The 11,219-nt window shown below is 40.0% G+C and overlaps 1 protein-coding gene across 1 annotated transcript in view; it reads left to right on the top strand.

Annotated features, from left to right (window-relative positions):
• Positions 1-3,825: 3,825 nt before the first annotated feature.
• The window catches only part of MXI1 (MAX interactor 1, dimerization protein), a 75,718-nt gene continuing 68,324 nt past the window's right edge, over positions 3,826-11,219 (top strand). The window contains exon 1 of the mRNA XM_067537117.1: positions 3,826-4,189. Within this exon, the coding sequence (XP_067393218.1) occupies positions 3,958-4,189 (232 nt within the window). The 5' untranslated portion in view covers positions 3,826-3,957. The remainder of the gene's footprint in view (positions 4,190-11,219) is intronic.

Genomic DNA, 11,219 nt, shown 5'->3' with positions numbered 1-11,219 from the left:
TTTTCACAGCATCACAGTGTGAAAGGAAGCCCAAGCTGGTCAGACAGAGGGATCAGTGGTATCCGTACCAGGCAGTACCTGAGGGGTTCTGCATACTGTCACAGGAATAATCTGAGTTCAGATCATTTTGGTTTCCCTGTTGTCGTAACAGCAAAAATGGGAGTGTGGTCAGATAAGAAGTGGGAGAGCCAGGGCCTCAATTATTGTGATTCTTCCGTCAAACCTGTGGATGTTGAATTGGGAAAGCAATGTAAGTTAATGCTCCTTAAGTCAAAACCGATTCACCCAACATGCCTTTAAAATCCAGCATAGGATAAAAGTACAGGTGCATGTGTAGGGAACCAATAGATGTGGTGAAGGCTGGAGGAGGCATATGATCTGCAGTACAAGTTCTGAGGCTCTTTTGCTTTGGATCTTCACAAATGTTTTTGACCTCTATGGGGAGAAGGCCCAAGATTTGTAAGTTCTATTATTTAAAGTGAATAGAATATTTTCCTGATAGGCACTTTTCCTTTGCTGTATTCCCTTCAATCCTCCTTCAGTGATGGCAAACTCAATTTACTGAGTTTGAACAAATATAGTAAAATTCCTTAATATATGAAATTGTCTTCAGATTTACTAGTGTATTGTATTTCTCTCTGTGTTGCTGAGCCTTAGCTGATGTTACTAGTGTGGAAACGAATGGCAGTAGTCTCTGATTCCCTCTTACTATTCAATTCATGCTGTGGTTAGAAAGCAATAGTCTCTGTGATCTATGTATTAATGTGACTGATTTTCAGGATACACTTGCAAAACACGGAATGGGTCTTCTCTCAGTTAGTGCAGCTAATAAATAAAACTACATTTTAAATGCCTTTGGCATGTTCAAGTGGGTTGAAATGACACCTTAAATGCAAATTCACCTCTCTTGTCTCTGTTGATGACTCAATCTCTGTACTCTGGACCGGTCTTTCTCTGTCCCAATTAAAATCTCAGCCTTCTTTCTGACAACTCTTTGGGGGTGTCCAGCTGTCAACTCAAGCTAAACATGGCTAAAACAGAGCTCTTAATTATTCTCCCCAAGTCCTGCCTGCTCCCTTTTTTCTCAGTCACAGTGGACAACACCACCATCTTCCCTGTCACTCAGGCCCATAACCTGGGTGTCATCTTTGACTCAAACCTCTCTCTAGATCTTCACATCCAGACTGTCTATATCTTACTGATTCTTCCTGCATAACAAATGATAATTTAGAATAATTTAAGAACACACTACTAGATCTCCAAAAAGCCCAAATCCCACAACTGAGGAAGAAGGCCATTCTCGTTAAAAAAAACTGGTCTGGTTTAGAGGGGAAGTGAAGGCCGCTACAGAAAAATTATATATATAAAAAAACAAGGAAGAAAGGAGAAGTTGATAGTCATGAATATAAATCAGAAGTTGTAGAAAATTGATAAGGGAAGCAAAAGAACACAAGACGAAATCTATGGCCAGCAGAGTTAAGGATAATAAAAGGGAGTTTTTAAAATATATTAGGAACAAGAAGAATCCTGACAATGGTATTGATACACTACTAAATGGAAATGGTAGACTTATTCATAATAATGCAGAAGTGTTCAATAAATATGTCTCTTACATATTTGGGAGGAAAACAAATATATGTAGTCTCATCATACGATAATAGTAATACTCTTTCCATTACATGAGTATTTCTAGAGGATGTTAAACAGAAGCTACTAAAGTTAGACATGTTTAAATCAGAGGTCCAGATAATTCGGATTCAAGAGTTTTAAAAGAGTTGGCTGAAGAGCTTGCTAGACCATTAATCTTGATTTTCAATAAGTCTTGGAGCACTGGGGAAGCTCCAGAAGACTGGATGAAAAGCAATGTTGTGCCAATTTTTAAACAGGATGACTTGGGTAACTATAGCCCTGATGGCCTAACATCGATCCCGGAGAAGATAATGGAGCAGCTAATATGGGGCTTGTTTAGTAAAGAATGAAAGGAAAGTAATTGATGCCTCATTATTTCTTTGTGCTCCCGTCTGTTTGTATCCACCTTTTATTTTATACTTAGATTGAGAGTTCTTTAGGGCAGAGACTGTCTCTTTGTGCTATGTTTGTACAGCACCTAGCACAAAGGGGTCCAGGTCCATGATGGGCTCCTAGGGCTACCACAATATAAATAACAGTAATAAAATAGGGTAAATATGCATAAACTTACAGAAATAAGAGATGGGCGAAATCTATTATATCATAGATCTAGCATTTGCTGCCAGTGCACAACTCTCCTTCATTGTATATACTATTCTTCAGTGCTTTATCCACTTATGTCCGTTCAATGATACTGTAATGTTCTAAGTAACCATTAATATGTAGTAATAGTATATCTTTTAAAAATGAACTCCCTTAGCCTCTCTGCAAGGTACTTAAGTATGTGCCTAACTTTAAGCACATTATTTCAATGGAACTATTGGCATGTGCAAAGTTAGGTATGTTTGTAAGTACCTTGCTGAATCAGGGCCTAAGTGACCTGTCAAGCTAGCATATAGGTTTCAGTGAACTGGGTGAATAAGCGTTTGAAAGGTCAAGTCCTGAGAGGGGTTGAGTCTGATTTTGGCTGTTGAGCACCTGAAAAGCAGGCCTCAAAATGGATACCAAAAACAGGTACCCGAGATCACTAATCGCTTTGGAAACACAGGCCAAGTTGTTCTAGTGTGCTTATGTACAACCTTTTCACCTATTTAACAAACGTGGTGCTCTCAATTTAGTCTCTCAGCGATTTTGTCTGTACAATCCAACATAAAACAGTCTGAGAATAAAGGTAACTTCTAATCAATTGAGCCCAAGTCTGGAACAGCAGGTGTGTTACTGCCCAGAACCTCGGTGTGTTAGCAGAGGTAAAGAAAGCAGGGAGGTGCCACTTGCACACTGCCTCTCTGAGCTATACTTCAATTTCACAAACTTTTTTTTTTCAACTTGCTTCCAGATTAAAAGTAGTAAAACGGAGAGGACATCCATTCTATGCATGGAAACACTGTTCTAAACGTAAGAATAATTTTGTTTATAAAGCACACCCTACAGATTCTAAAGTGCTTCTCACACTGTAATTTATTTATCTTTATTTCTATTGTGATAGTACAAAGAAGCCACTAATAAAGGATTGGGGCCAAGCACTGTGCTAGCCCCTGTGCAAACACCACTAGAATGCAGGCAGTTCTGGGCTGGAAGATAAAGTAGCAGGACACTGGAGATGCCAGCTGAGACCAGAGTACCGGTATGCTGAGCACTGTATAAAGACGTAGTAAAAGTCAGTCCCAGCCCCAAAAGGCAAAGGGTGGTAACGTTCAGTATCCATACAGAGACCAGAGGCAACTGGTGAAGTTCTGATTTTTGTAGGTCTCATCGGACTGTATAAAGTTCTGTATGTAGCTGGCCTAGTAGAGAAAATATTTCCTCTTTATTATAATTGCTTGAGATTGTAACTGAAAACCTCAGAGGTTTATATAGCTAAACTTTTACACTTGGCAAAAAAAACAACTTTGCCGTTGAAAGATGAACACAGCATATGTATGACTAAGAAAAAGGATGAAGCAGTAGTTTTTAAATCTTCCATAATCAAAGTATTCTAAATTCACCCTCTTCCCCCAAAAATATAGCTGTTTTAATTGGAAGCAGGATTAACATTAAGTGTAATCTAGCCTGATGTATTTACTACTTGCCAGGCAAATTTTCCATTAATTTAAATGGCGAGTGAAGAGCAGTTTAAATTAAAATAAAACCAAGTCACCCTTTCCATTAGGCTTATTGTTTAGAACACAACTAGCACTAGGACCACATCGGAGTTTCAAAGTCAGGAGGTCCCTTGATTCATTCAATCTCTCTCTCTCTCGCTCAACACATACAAACTGGAACAAGGGCAGAGAAACAGAAAAGTCGGTGAAAGAGCTTTAAAATTTAAAATTTGAATTTACAGAAGCCATGGGGAAACGTGGCCGGCCGAGAAAAGAACTGAAATGCGAGGATGATGTTTTGCATCCTTCTTTAGGTCAGCAGCAAGAAATGCTAGCAGCAGATATGTCCAGGTGCCCATTCAGTGACATTTTCAACAGTAGTGGGGACTCCATGGAAAAGATCAACACTTTCCTGCAGAATGTCCAGATCTTGCTAGAAGCGGCCAGCTACTTGGAGAAAATCGAGAAGGAAAATAAAAGTAAGTTTTGTTTTGTTTTTTATTTCTTCTGTTGTTCCTTAAAGAGAAAAAAAGGCAGGAATGTTTGATGACAACAGAAAATGCGTGTGAAGATGTAACAAAGAGAGAAAGCTACTTGGGCTCTGACTGCCAGACGAGACTAAACTGTTAGTTTCATGCCAACCAGACAGTGATATTCTGGGAGGGGGGAAAGCCTACCGTTTAAAAATGCATCAAGTCTCCTATCTATACATTACACTATATAATAGTAGCATGTTTTCATCCCAAACCATATTCAGATAAATACAAAGACAAGTGTAAAATGCGTCAAAAATAAATGAAGGGGGGTCCAGTTTGAAGCAAACTTTATGAAGCAGGGAGCCAAATAATAAATAGTTCGAGAGTTTAATTAAATCTCTTGTGCATATTTCAGGGCTTCCCTACAACTGAGCGAACGTTTTTATTTTCCTTTTCCAGATTTTTTTAAAGCAGTCTGAACTGAACAACACATTAATGGGGGGAGGGGGAATAATTATATCTAACAAGGGATTTCTGCCACCACCACCTTGTACTCGTCAGCAAAAATGAATAATCCAGAAAGATTCACACGTTTGCAGCGTTTTTGAGCATAACTAATAGACAATAACAGCAGCAAATAAATAGCCTGGCTGGTGTTTGATCTAGCCTCACAACAATGAAGGTCAGCGAAGGAAGCAAATAAATGATCAGGTGCACCGTGTCAGCCTCCGCAATGATTTTAAAAAAACAAACAAACCCAAACCTTAGCTCCCTTGGGAATTTAAATTGTTGATGTATATTTAAGAGGGAAATTGCTTGATTTGGGAAAATGTTCCTTAGATAAAGTGTGTTGTTCTCTTCCCTCCTCCTCCTTCCCCCTCCCCTCCCCATGCATGTGAGTATGTTTCAATCGCAATTAAATCAGCCAAACCTTTGTTGATCGCAGTCTTTTTTAGAGTGGGGTGGAGGAAGTGTGTGTGTATAGAGACTTATTTCCTAAAAGGGTGGTGTAATAGGACTTTTAAAAAAGAGGGGGGACCCTCCCATCCTGTCTTGTACTAGCTAATGCCTTGGAATCAATGTATTTCTTAAAGAAATCAGTTTCGTCTCCCAAAACAAGGTCGTATGCTGAGATTCCACAGTTTAGGGGAGTCACCAAAGTGGGGAAGGCAAGTGTAGTTAACTGAGTGACACGTCCTTGTTTTCCTCCCTTACGCATGGGGACAGTCACGTAGGCAAGAAGCAGAACTAGCCAGGTAGCCAGTGGAAAAACGTGCAAGGTGGCTGTCGCTATGAAGGACTTGGACAGAGCAAGGTTAATCACTATATTGGTCACCTCATTTCATTTGCGCAGGTGGTAGTGCAACTAACTAGAATAACTAGATCAGACCTGCCTCCCAATCTGTGATCAGGGCAAATTGCATGCAGTTCTCTGCAACACACACTCAGTATCCACCAGAAACGTATTTTGACCCCGTTTTAATTATTTCTCTTTCTTCATTTTGTTATAATTGTCAAAACATAATGAGAGGCGCAGACGGAAGGGTCAATAAACTTGTGCAGTAGGATCCAGGAATATGAACTTGAGACATAACTAAAGAATTGACGTCACAAAATTCCCCTCTAATATTTCTTTTCTGGAAATATATACGGCATAACACAATGCAAAATATTGTTATAGCAGATGTCTGCTGGGAGATCTCGTTCATCACCTAAGGATTGGGTTGTAAGAATTATCTAGTATTATGCATTTGAAATATAAAATGTTAAACTGCAGCCAAAATATCCCATCTCCATCTCTACCACCTCTCTGAAGGGGGAGAAGGTATCTCTGCCGATAAAGCCTGCATTAAAGAATTAAATGCATTCTGCACGTGATGGGGAATCGGGTTGCTTAACATCCTAATATGTGGCTAACAGTTTGCAAACAGTGCTTTTTTTTTTAAATCAGAAGCCATTCTTTTTAAAGGGGACATTATCAAATTAATATTTTTTAAAAATACACACACACACATCCCCTTTCTGTATTTACAACTGCAACCAGTACATTTGACTTAAGAAAACCAAAAGCAATTACCCTTTGTGTGTTGTTAATGCCTCAGAGGAAGAGAGAGAATTGTTGTTTTTTTTTAACCTTTTTCTGCTGTTGGTTCACTCTGCTCTGTCTTTTCAGCTTGGACAATAAAACAAGGCTAGCTAGTTTCACTGCTTGTCCTGATGCATGCACTGGTCAGTGTAGCAAATGTTTGGGACTGCAAAGCCCCCAAGGAAATTTTTTAATCTATACCAAAGTCTGTGGTCAAGGAAACACGTGTATATTTATTTCTAAGTTGGGTGACGCTATTTCTATGCAGGAGGGTTTATTTATTTATTTATAACAAGTCATAAATGTTGGGCCTGAACTTGACAGTGTCCTTTTTTTATCCCACCCTCCTCCCGCCTCCAAAGTTTCTTTGAGGCCAGTCTAGCCTGCTGCTGCCTCAGGTGCACTCTGTCTCCCGTCCCTGCTTGTATCACACAGCCTGCTGCTTCTCAGTTGATCGCAGGCTCCTCCTTCCAATAGGAGCCACATGGTTTCCACATGGAGACAAACTCCTCTCATCTGACTGGACTTGACCGAGCTCAGCAGGCGTGGTTCTGGCTGGCCTCTCCGCCAATGGGAAGCACCTGTGTCCTTCTTGACATCACTCGTTGCTGAGCCTGGAGCTTAGGGGGTGGCACCAGCAGCAGAGCAGTGTACTTGTTGGGATTTGTAGTCAGATGATGTCATAGTCTCTGCTTAAAGTGGCAGGGAGCACGCACACTACACTCGACATTGTGCTGCTCACCAACCAAATTAAATTTGGCTTTGTTGTTATAACAAGGGACCTGATGCGTGCCTGCCGAGGTGCAGCCCAATCCAGCCCCATCCTGTTCCGTGCAGCGGGTTAGGATTATCAAAATCCTGGGCCTCTATTTTAGTACAAAACAGGTAACGAAATGCAGCCTTTGTGGCACAGCTGGCCCGCATCCTTTTATGCTGCTTGTGCAACAATTCATGTTTATGCACCCTGTGTGCGTGTAAATGGTTCTTCCTCAAATATGCAGTGCTCTTTTACTTCCTTTAGACGCATTGTAGGAGGAGAGTGAACTATTCGTTGATTTTTGCAAGGAGAGAAAAATAGGACTGGGAGCTTTTTTGCATCTAGCATCTCTCCAGTGGGATTGATTTCTTCTAACATGATCATCACTTTAAGAACCAAAGCTAACGCCTTCCCCCATTTACGAAACGTTTGCAGCTCTCTCTGCTGTGCTTTCTGTTTGCTTTAATTTTGTGAAGCCCATCACAATGCTTGTGAATGCCACTATACAAATTAATTACCGTATATGTTCGTTGAGAAGACTGCTCTTATTAGCAGTCGCTGTCACTGAGCAGCTGCACATTTGCATGCAGTTTTTAATATAAGATGCCCTTGTTTAGCAGGCACAGCTTTTATCCATACAAGCTGCAAAAGAAAGTGATCACATTTCAGAGAAGCTGCCTTTCTATCAAAGCCACAGCAGGCATTAATTGAAAGCCCCCGCATCTGAGTGCTGAAATATGGTTTTGCTAATAATAAATAAAAGAACACAGTGCATATTAATATTTTAAATAGCTAAAATCACTTACTTCCTTACATCAAATATTATTTTGCTGTTTTTACAGATGACAAAGGATCTGAATATATAACCAACTTAGATATCATTAAGTAGAGAAAACCCACGTTACCTTGCAAGAACAATTTCCTTATGTAAAAAAACCCTGATGATTATTATGGGAATCAAATCTGCTACTGCTGCTTTTTTAAAAACAACAAAAAAAACCCTAGAATCTAGTCTTAAAGGGACACTGTCAAAATTACATTTTTAAAACAGAGATTTCCTTACTCTTGTGGCTCATAACACCCAGTGGTTGAGTGGGTTTTTGTTTGTTTGTTTTTATTACCACTGGCAGTTTTTGTAATTATCAGTTTCCTAGTTTAGTTTCTGCATTTCACTCAGTTGGGAAACATGAAAATGGACCGGTCAGTTTCACTTTTGCAGGGGCCAGCATGACATAAAGCTGGAAGACTTGAGTTGCAGGAAACCTGAAAGGGAATATTTACATCCAGACAGACAAACAGGGCTGCCAACCTTCCGTAAACCCGTAAATAAATGAAAATGTCCATGAAATTGGGTAGAAATAAAACATTGTATTTTGACATTGTCATCGTTCAGACTCACATTTTGTATCATAAAAACTACACTGACCATGAATTTATCAATTTCCTATTTTCTATTATTGCACACACCCAAAGAACCTGATTGATCAATTAACTGCAGCTACAACAACTGCGTAATTCCAAATGCCTGTGTACAGAATATCGTGAGTACACACTTTTGTGACATTGTATTGTTTATGGTATTTTTAGTGATGTCAGTAAAAGTTTATAGTGTCAGTAAAAAAATCAACTTCAGATCTTCATGTCAGTAAAAACTAAAATGCAAGGTTGGCAACTCAGCAAACAAGTCAACATACAAACCAATAACCAAAGGGAAAAAACTCTCCTTTTTCATTGAAATTCACAATAATAATAATAATAATGAAAATATTATTACTGCTAGTAGTAGGTTTTCCAAAAACTTTCCATTTTTATATTTAGAATATATTTAACAAATGGTTCATTATAGAAGAACTGCTTCAACCTTGTGCTGTACTGCAGTTGCAGTTCAAAATGTGACTGTCATAAAACAGCTGGATTGTGCAGTTAGTGTGTTGCTGTCAAATAAAAAGGCTACCTGAATTACGAGATGATCTCTCAGCATGACAGACCCCAGAATACTAAAGAAGGGGTGTAGCAGGGAAGAGATGTATCTAAAAATATATGCTCTGTCTTACTGGACAGACAGTGATGGTCTCAACTCCGATTATTGCACCAAAATGATCCTATGCCCTTTAGCCTGCCAAAGCAGGAACTATTAGTCTGTGCACCCTTTGCTGACCAGCTGACAAAGGCATAGGTAGTGTCTGCTGCGCTCTTGTATCTTCACAGCCTATACACACCAGCTAGCAGTAGCATAGGTGAAAAGTGAAGAAAGTTTGATGCTAATGATGGATATTGCAGCATCAACTGATGGGTAATCAGCATCAACACGTCTTCCTTCCCCTGCAATATGCTAATGTCACTGAACCTCTCCCACTCCCTTTGACCAGATTATAATTATTTAACTTTTATATTATGCTAGCATCTAAAGGACAAACAGGTCATAGCTCCACTGTGCTAGGTGCTGTACAAACATAGAGAATGACAGTCCCTGTCCCAAAGAGCCCAGCACTAAAAGATAAGGCATAGCAGATGGATCAGACAAAGAGAAAAAACAGAGTAAATGAAAGAGATGGGACAACAAAAATAGGAATTCTTAGCCGAACAAGAGCAGTAGTCACAATCACAACCTTCCTAGCTGTTATCAAGTGGCAATTTTCTCTATGCAGTATTGCAGAGGTACATTTTGAGGAGTGCCTTGAAGGAGGGTAAGGTGGTGGCTTTATGAATTTGGGAATTTTCGTCATGTGGAAAGGACGGCATGGGAGAAAGCGTGAGGGTGCTCATGGGAGAGATGGAAAGGCAGGTGATGGAGGCTGGCATCATGGGCAAAGCGAAGAGCAGGAGTTAACGTCACAATAAGATAAGAGGGCAGATAAGAGAGGGATTAAATTGTGAAGGACTTTTAAAGTAATGAAAGAAGGACAAGAAGTTTGTGTCTGCAGTGGAAGAATGGAAAACCAGTGGAGGGAGTTAAATAGGGGGTAGCACAGTCCCAGTGCCAAGCCAGGAAAATGACCTCAGCAGCAAGATCAAGTTTGCCAGCTATTCTTCTCTGTCAACACATGTTCTCCCATACCTTGCCTGACATACCAAGCTAATTGGTGTTTAATTAATCATTATATGGATTTAAAACACTGTCACAAACTTTCTTCACAGGGGATTAATAATTCCAGGATATGGAACCTTTCACCTGTATGTAGGGCAGCATTCTCAATCAAGTTGGTAGTGTGGTAGCAGTTCAGTGGCCTTTGAGAAATGAGCTGATGGTTTCTCTCCTGTTCCCCCTGGACATGTTTATCATCCCAGACACCATCACCATGCTTGTGATTAATAGCAGAGCAGTTAAGGATCGAATGGTCCATGTGGAGACTGAACTGCCCATTTATTCCTATTGATGATCCTTCCAGGTCAGAGATGAGGTGTCCATGGAGCAGTATATATGTTGGCACCACCACTGTCTGAGTTGTACATGTCCTGGGGCTAACCAGAGAACTCCACAGTCCAGACCTGTCACCAGCATTAAAATCCCTTACAGTGATTAAATTCACTTTACCTTTTTAAAATTGGAGATCTTAACTCTTCACAAAACAATCAGCATGAGACAGCCACATGTGGGTGTGCTATGGCTTCATTAGAAAGAGCTGTTTCTCCATTTAAAACACTGTATTTGAACTAGTGAAATATAATTGAGCTGTTATTTTTCCAACTGGGCTCCAGGAAATAAGTCGCACTGCTGACTGGCTGTTTGGCATAGTTCTCGCTACACCACCACTAAAATCTCAGGCCCAACGCACCTCGGTAACTGACAAGTATAGGCTTCCAAATGATCTGTTCTTATAAAGTTAACTCTGGTTTTAAAGGGGGCAGAAACCTCCTGTGAAATATGCCAATGGCTATTTTCAGAAATCAAAGGTCTGCTGAGGGCAATCCTGCTGCATATCATAACCTCTGGAAACTCTCCATTAAAGACCGACAACTAGAAATGAACTGCAGCATCCAAAAGTGGCTGAAGGATTGAAGAAATAACTCCTCTGGATTTTGGAATAAAAAGACCGTTAGAAGGATGTAGAATGAATTATAATGATCTGTGTTAAACAACATGGGCCCAGCTCTGCCCTAGCATGTACACATGGGACTCCTAATGTCAACAAGAGTCGCACAAGCATGTGATGATCTCATTTGATGTAATGTCTATATATGTAATAGGT

Source organism: Emydura macquarii, unplaced genomic scaffold (assembly GCF_026122565.2).
Source record: "Emydura macquarii macquarii isolate MOO-44397 ecotype Brisbane River unplaced genomic scaffold, CSIRO-AGI_Emac_v2 contig_3692, whole genome shotgun sequence".
Taxonomy (NCBI): Eukaryota; Metazoa; Chordata; order Testudines; family Chelidae; genus Emydura; species Emydura macquarii.
Note: the sequence above shows the minus strand (reverse complement) of the source record. Positions and strands in the feature narration are given on the sequence as shown.